Source organism: Montipora capricornis, chromosome 3, assembly GCF_036669925.1.
Source record: "Montipora capricornis isolate CH-2021 chromosome 3, ASM3666992v2, whole genome shotgun sequence".
Classification (NCBI taxonomy): domain Eukaryota; kingdom Metazoa; phylum Cnidaria; class Anthozoa; order Scleractinia; family Acroporidae; genus Montipora; species Montipora capricornis.
The window spans coordinates 17,264,102-17,271,601 of record NC_090885.1 but is presented as its reverse complement, the minus strand read 5'-3'; the positions used below and the strand labels follow the sequence as shown (position 1 = coordinate 17,271,601).

Here is a 7,500-nt window from a genome sequence, read left to right as displayed (position 1 = left end):
TTATATAATTCAGACCAAGGACATGTAAATAAAGCATTGACAACATTAATGGTTATTGACGTTACTCAAGACTGAAAAAAATTTGCAGTTTATTACATTTTTAAAAACGGTGGCTACATTGCGATAAAAATTGGCCTTGGGTTGCCTTTAGTTTCTGTTTCAACTGGTACACCATCGTGTCCGCCATGATCAAACAATCTACTCGCAACGCCGTTTTTATTCGGTACTGATTTGTTCTCCCCGACTCTACATCAATAGACCTTTTTCGCTTGTACATTTTGTTTTCCTGATACAAATCATGTGATAATACTCAGGAGATTTGGTCCTTTGTTTTGTTCATTAAAAAGAGTGCATGCAGACATATTCATGCTTGCAAGCACTCTTTTTAATGAGCAAAACAAACGACCAATCCACCTGAGTATTATCACATGATTTGTATTGGGAAAAAATGTACAAGCGAAAAAGGTCTATTGCTCCGTTTTTAAACGGCCAGTTCTCTACCTGGCTCCTGGATACATTGAATTCTTCTTACAACTATACTTAACAGCGAAGGCAGCTGTAATGTTAACTATTACTAGTATTGTAATGAGGCGTTAAACTATATCCTCAATAATGAGGTCCTGCGATAACAGAAATTAACATCACAGAAAACAGAATTGAGAAAAAGAAATCTGCCTTGATAAGCTTCAACTTGAAAAAGAAATGACAGAGAGGTGTAATACGTCAATAAATGCGTACCGCGATTTTATATCTAACGATACACCTAACAGATAATGGGTATCGCGAAAAGAAAAAAAAACACTTGCAAGGGGGCACCCGGATTTGAACCAGGGACCTCTCGATCTGCAGTCGAATGCTCTACCACTGAGCTATACCCCCCTTGCACGTGATAGCTCGGAAATTAAAAGTTTAAGTAATGGTCCGGCTAAGAAGCAGGCAGCCCAGCGGCAAAAGTACTTAGAAGCTGCTGCTCCAATCGAGGCATCTGATTGGCTAATATCGGAAAATGTCGAAAAAAGATGAGAAAAAAATGAAAAAAAAGCCTTTTTTGGATTTCTTCTTCCCATGCCCTTGATCTCTGTCTCTCGGCCAAATTTGGGCATTGTTCTATGCGCCATTCGCCAATCGGCAAATGGCGCATAGAATCTTGACGATATTTACAAACATAGTTTTTGAAGGCATAATGATTTGTTCTACGAAACAGAATCTAATTTTTTAGACGGCAAGTCGATTACATTTTTCATTGAAATTCAAATTTCGCGCTTTTAGCTGCTTACACCAATGGGAACAGCCGAACTTAATTTGATTAAAAATGTTGGCACATTTTAACTAACCGACGCTATTGCCGCGGGCTATTGTTTTTCTGCCTGCTTCTTAGCCGGACCATTACTTAAAAACGTCTCGCGCGTGTTTCACCCGCTATCCTTTCACCATGGAGACAATACCACCTACCATTTCCGGGCTCAGCCTTTGAAATCTGCCTTGAGCTTCCGAGTTTCGGCAACTCGGAGGAAAAAAAATCGATATCATTCTTTAGAAACGGAAGTAATTTATCCGTACTAATTTGTTTCCGGTTGTGATTCATCCGTCTCGTTTTTGAAAACCAAGGACTTGTTTGCCCAACAAAATTGACATTACCTGTTCTTTTTAGACATGCAAAACACGTGAAAGATGAGAACAATTTCCTTCTCAGACTGAAATTTGAACAACATCCTCGCCGACTCGCTGCTCGAGAATTTTTTTTTAGTCAAAGTTCAAGAGATCTTCAGTTTTAATTAGTAATATTATACTTTTCCAAATGGTCTTGATAGCATAAGTGTTACAATTATTTTTAAAAATACAGCCACATTTTTGTTTTTTTTTCCACAAGGGGAGAAAAAGAAAGGAAAGGACAACAACAACAAAAAAAAAAACAAAACAAAAAAAAGAACAGAAAGAAAACCGACTAGCGAAAGGGTGTCTTTTTGCTGCGGAGCGAGCAAAGCGAGCGAGCAGCAATGTAATCTGGATTATTTCGTTTAACCAGAATGCATTGTATGTAACCAGAATGCACTGCGCTACGAATAACCTAAAATTAATTAACAATCCTGACAGCATCGATTTCATTGTTTGGCGCAGTTACGCCTCCTTCCGGAAAGTGATATCTTTGTAGAGGTTCTTCAGTTAAATAATTCGTACAGATTCCATCGCTTTCCATCGGCGTCGAATTCTAGAATCATAACAAGAACTGTGGTGAAATTTTCTTTAATCAAACTTTTAGAATGATTAGAAAAACTTCTGTTCATGCAATCGAAACTGACTTAAGTTGAGAGATCCATAGCACTTTTTGTTTGTCCCTCTAAAGTTTACATAAGCATTGTTTTTATTTTCTTGGGACCATTATAAGTCCTAAGAGAAACTGGAAACAATGCTTATGCAAAATTTTAGAGGGACAAACAAAGAGTATTATGTTATTTTTGATAGTGGCGAAGGTCTGCTTATTTCGAAAAATGGATCTTTTGACATGTTTTAAGTCGAGAGAAAACAATCAAATTGCTGAGCTACATGTTACTTTTGACACGGGTACAAAGCCCTGCATTGAAACGTTCGGGACGTTTGGGAAACGCTTCCCAGGCAAACCTCCCCGATTTCGAGACTTTTGGGAACACCCTATTCGTCCTGCACTTTCCATAACAACCTCTGTAAAACCAAACTACTGAATGCAAGCCGCTGACAATTTTTTTTTGGTGCTCGTGCTTTGCCGAAGCAAAAACTTTCCTTCATTAGTTTTTCATTAGTTTACAGTCTTTTTTTTTTTTGGAGATAATCCAAACCTAAAGCAAACTTCACCCATTAATATAATATAATATTACTGCGATTTTCTCAATTCCTGGGAATCTCATCTCAAAACGCTCTTAAGCGCCAAGCTGCGTCTTGGCTTCCAGCAATCAAATTTCCGAACATAGCCGAAAAGATCGACTGCGCCTCCGGAAAGTGATATCCTTTTAGAGGTTCTTCAGTAAAATGATTCGTCCATCGGAGTCGAGTTCGAATGTACGCTTGTAACGTGGAAGCCAAAGATTCTGATTGGTAGGCTATGTCACGAATCAATTGATTTCGGCATCCGTGGTTTCGAGTCAGCTCTCGGCTCGGCGTCAAAATGCAGTTTGCCAGTGGGCACTTGAAGATGAGATTCCGCAGAATCATGAAAATCGGCGTTATTTCGGGTAATAAGTTTCATGCCAGACATACTTCGTTTTCATCTTCTTTGGGCAGGAGATAAACGGAATCATTTAACAGGAATAATGATTGGTTCAACTTGTGGAATCATCTTTGTCGTACTTTGTGCGTTGGCTGTGGTTCACACCAGAAAGCATCGCTTCCAACTTGCACAGAGCCGGCGATCAGAAGCGGCCAGCACTGTCTCGTTTGATGTCCACCAAGCGAATGCTCCTCCTTCGTATGAAACAGGTATGACCGGTTTGACGATAACACTTCATCATCGTAATCACTATCATGCATGATCGACATCGCCAGGAATGGACTTGGGACCTTTAGATCTGAGGACGAGTACGAGTTTCCGTTCTGAGCACGCGCGCTTCGGAAAATGTCGGCCTCCAAACCTTATGCGCATGCTCAGTACAGAAATCTCGTGCTCGTAGTCGTGCTCGTCCTCCCATCTAAAATTCCCTCGTAAAGAAACGACTACGGCGACTGCAACGCCAGAAACAATAATGCTATTGGTTAAAAGAAGAAAAACTAATCGTGCTGCACTTGCAACGCGCATTTTTGCTCATCTTTTTGCGGTACATTGTATGGCAGCGACGTGAAATCACCAAACTGATTTGAGGTTTTGACCACAACGTGAACGTACAAATGTGGACATTTCATTTCATTCCAGTCGTTTTCACTGTCCACACGTATCCGGATACACTCTATTGCCCGTGCTTTTGACAAAGATTTTGCTTGTTGAGCATACGCAAAATCGTGTCTTGGCGCCATTTTCTCTGTTTTGTTAACGAGTTGCACGTGAGAGTCTTTCAAGGTCAAAGGTCACCCGGGAAAGACTGGATCCGATAGTGTTGCGTCAGCGTATTCGAAAATTTGTGGAAACGGACGTCCCTACTTATCCGAATTCCTAGCGTATTAAAAAAAATCCACTTTGGAAAATTTCCGGTTCGCCGGATATGTGGGGACACAAGCCGTATTCGAAAAAAAAATTGCACATACAATGATTTCCGGATAAGTGTAAACAGGGCCTGAAACCGCTCATATCAAGTTAGTTTTGGGATTACTTCGCCCGTATTCACTTACGACATGAACGAGCTGGACTAATCGCGAAGAACTTACGATGGTGCAAAGTTATATTTTGAGGTGACGTTTTCGTTGACGTCGCCGTCATAGATCTTGAAGTCCCGTGTAGGGAAGATACCTGTTTACAAACATCGCTTTTGTTATTCAAATGTGCCAGCCACAGGAACAAAAGACCCTTTGTTTCGACAGCCAATGAGGCTCTGGGTGGCTCATTAATGACAACAGGTGAAGTCAGCGATATCGTCGCTTTAAGGGGTTTCAGAATCGACATATTTTGTCTTGGATGCTCCAAATGAATTTGCCAAAATGAGCAGGAGTCGCCATATTACACGCGTTGTTGTAGTTCTTGTGTTTGACATTGGTTTTATCCTTTGCAGTCATGGCTTCCCCAGATCTGTTCCCTTCCAATGCCCGCCAGCAGGCACGAGGCTATGCTGGTGTGCCTCATCTACATCGCGAAATCAGTCACTTGCTGGGGGACCCTGACTCCGACGATGAAGAACTCCCACCCTACCCGGGACTACCTACCAGGGATGGGGTGGTGGAATTTTGTTTTGGAGATCCATCGAGGGAGAGGAGGTCAAACTCCAAAGAACGTCAAATATCTGAATCAGAGCAGCCCTCGTGCCAGATTTCAGCGGTTTGGTATCGCCGCTTACCTTCCCCCAATGTTCGGGAACTTGAGACGAATTTAGATAACAACGGAACTTCTTTTACCCTCTCCGGGCAAAATTCAAAGGATTCACCGAGACCTAATTTGGAGAGAATGGATACTAGCAGCAGCTTTGGGACAGATGTATGATAATTTACGATAATATACTCATCATTTTCTATGAGCCTGAGTATAATATGAATAATGAAGCTCGAAGATGGTATTACCCGACGAAGCCAAAGGCTGACTCGGATACTCGGATAATTATTCTTGTCAAACGAAACCCAAATTCAGTAATAATTTTATTATAGACCGAATGCATAAATGGCGTCCAAAAAAGTAATATTTTGTTTATGTGCTAATTAGACTCACTAGCCTCGCTCTCAAGCAACATTTCTTTTGTATTTTGTACATGCAAACGAGGCTAGTGAGTCTAATTAGCACATAAACAAAAGAATATTTTTTTGGCCGCCCTTTATGCATTCGGTCTATAGAACGTTTTCAACCAACCTCGAGAGAGACCAATAACAATAAAGAAAAGTACGACTTCTGGTGGACGAACAAAAGAAGCTAAGGAGAGATCTTTTGTTTTCGTCCACCAACATGGCGGCGATGACGTCACGTGAAACCCTTCTGTTCATTCAAAATATTTTTGGAGCTCAAAGAAAGACAGTGTGTTTAAACGCGTTCTCAGCTGCACGTAATTGGAAGATTTAGCATAGTGTTTACGTAAAACGGCAACCTGAAGAATACTGTTTCTTATCTATAAAAGCTGCAGGAGTGGTTGGTATTTAAATTCTCTTCACAATTTCATTGAATGTCATTCAGCCAGGTATTGAGACTGAAAATTATTATCAGCTTAATTGAGAGGTGTAATCTTGATATAACACCAAATTCTCATGACTACCCATAAAGAACTCTATTGTACAAGTTGGGAGAATGAACGTTTCCATCGTGACAAATTAAGCCTGACATTTGCCGGCGTAAATGCGATGCTGAATCCCTCGGACCTTACGTGCCGTATCGTTATTCGTCCAATAGTTTTTAATCGTTATGACCTCTGTGACGTCTTGTGACTGATGCGCTCGAAGACTATTTTTGAATGAATAGCAACTATTCCCAAACATACTCATATAGTAGCCCTTCTTTTGTTTCTCGCGTGGATTGAGGGACGTGGCATAGAAAGCAATTAATATTTTATCGATCAAATCAGATTCAAGAATTTATGAACTCTATTAGTTGAACATGTATTAATTAATTTAAGTTATCTGAAAAGATTTATTTTTAGTTAAGTTACAATCCATGTATTTAGCACGCGTTCTGTTCAGTGAGGCTTTGTGTTTGTGAGACCGTTTTGTGGATCATTGCTCCGACAACGAGGAAGTATATAATAGTTGTTCCAGCTGCTCGCAAACAAGTACGTGTGACAAGTAGTGGGATTATTTTTTATCACGGTATTCAGAAGACGATCCAAATCTTAATGTTACACCAAACTGACTTAAATTTTAAACTTGTATTTGGATAACAAGTGGTTTACAGGACGGAAAATTTCTGCGTTGCTGCCTTAATCGTTTCAAACTGGAATCCGTCCCAGGCCAGTTGAGTTCAGTCATATTATACCACAGTCATTCACTGTGCAACATTCTACGGAAGAGACTTGTTTGCCGAATCCTGTCCCAATCCCCCGCAGCCCGTCTCTATTTTGGGGCCCTTCTACGGTTCCCAAAGGTGCACGGGATGTGTTCCTTGAAAGCCACAGTTCGACTCCTGTTGAAAACACAAACAAAAATCTTTTCATTCAAGTCTTTCCTTCTATTTATTCTTTAAGTCATGTATTGATTACATAAAATATGTCACGTCTAGGGTTTACTAGTTCCTACTTCACGTCTTAAAATGTCGTGAGTAGCCAAAAAATTAAAATCTATTCTGGTTTAATGTTATAATTGTCCTGGTACGGGATTGTAGCTCTGAGTCAGTAAGAAGAAGCACAGTAAGTTGAACGCAGAAATCTTAGCCTTATGAACTTTACAGCGAAGACGTTTCAGGAATATTAATTAAGTTTCTCCGTTGTAAAAAAAAAAAAAAAAAAAGAAAAAACGAATTTATTTGTCTAAAGAACTTTCGTTGAGTGAAAAATGCTTCCCAATCCATTTTCATTTCTTTCTTTCTTTTCTTCTTTTCTTCTCTCTGTCCTATTCTTCCAGTCGCTTTGTTCCACTCCTGTCTTTTGTGTTTACAAACGTTGAAAACCTTAAAGGAGCACTGTCATGAGCTGCGCATGCTCGAGTTTGTTTGCTCTCGAGCTCACGGAAAATTCTAGCCGCCGTCATGGATTCACGCGTGAGTCACGTATATTCACCAAAGTTTCTCCTTTGTCGACCATGGCCCTCCCCAGTTGACACCATTTTGAATTTGTCGATTCAACTTGAAAAAAGTTAACCTAACACTTTTCAAGTTTTCATAAGACGCTAGCGCATGCGCTTCTCGTGACACTTTCCCTTTAACACCACCTATTTTTGAGATTCATCTGTGTGTTTTTTTTTTGGTCTTCAAAG

General features: G+C 40.2%; 1 protein-coding gene and 1 non-coding gene across 2 annotated transcripts in view; one reads left to right on the top strand and one right to left on the bottom strand.

The window, feature by feature from the left end:
* Positions 1 to 7,046, top strand: part of LOC138042455 (dorsal-ventral patterning tolloid-like protein 1) — a 20,461-nt gene extending 13,415 nt beyond the window's left edge. The window contains exons 8-9 of the mRNA XM_068888348.1: positions 3,256 to 3,450; positions 4,671 to 7,046. Of these exons, the coding sequence (XP_068744449.1) occupies positions 3,256 to 3,450; positions 4,671 to 5,095 (620 nt within the window). The 3' untranslated portion in view covers positions 5,096 to 7,046. The remainder of the gene's footprint in view (positions 1 to 3,255; positions 3,451 to 4,670) is intronic.
* Positions 808 to 879, bottom strand: Trnac-gca (transfer RNA cysteine (anticodon GCA)). Its single transcript has one exon. It is a non-coding gene; the product is annotated as a tRNA-Cys (tRNA).
* Positions 7,047 to 7,500: the final 454 nt, after the last annotated feature.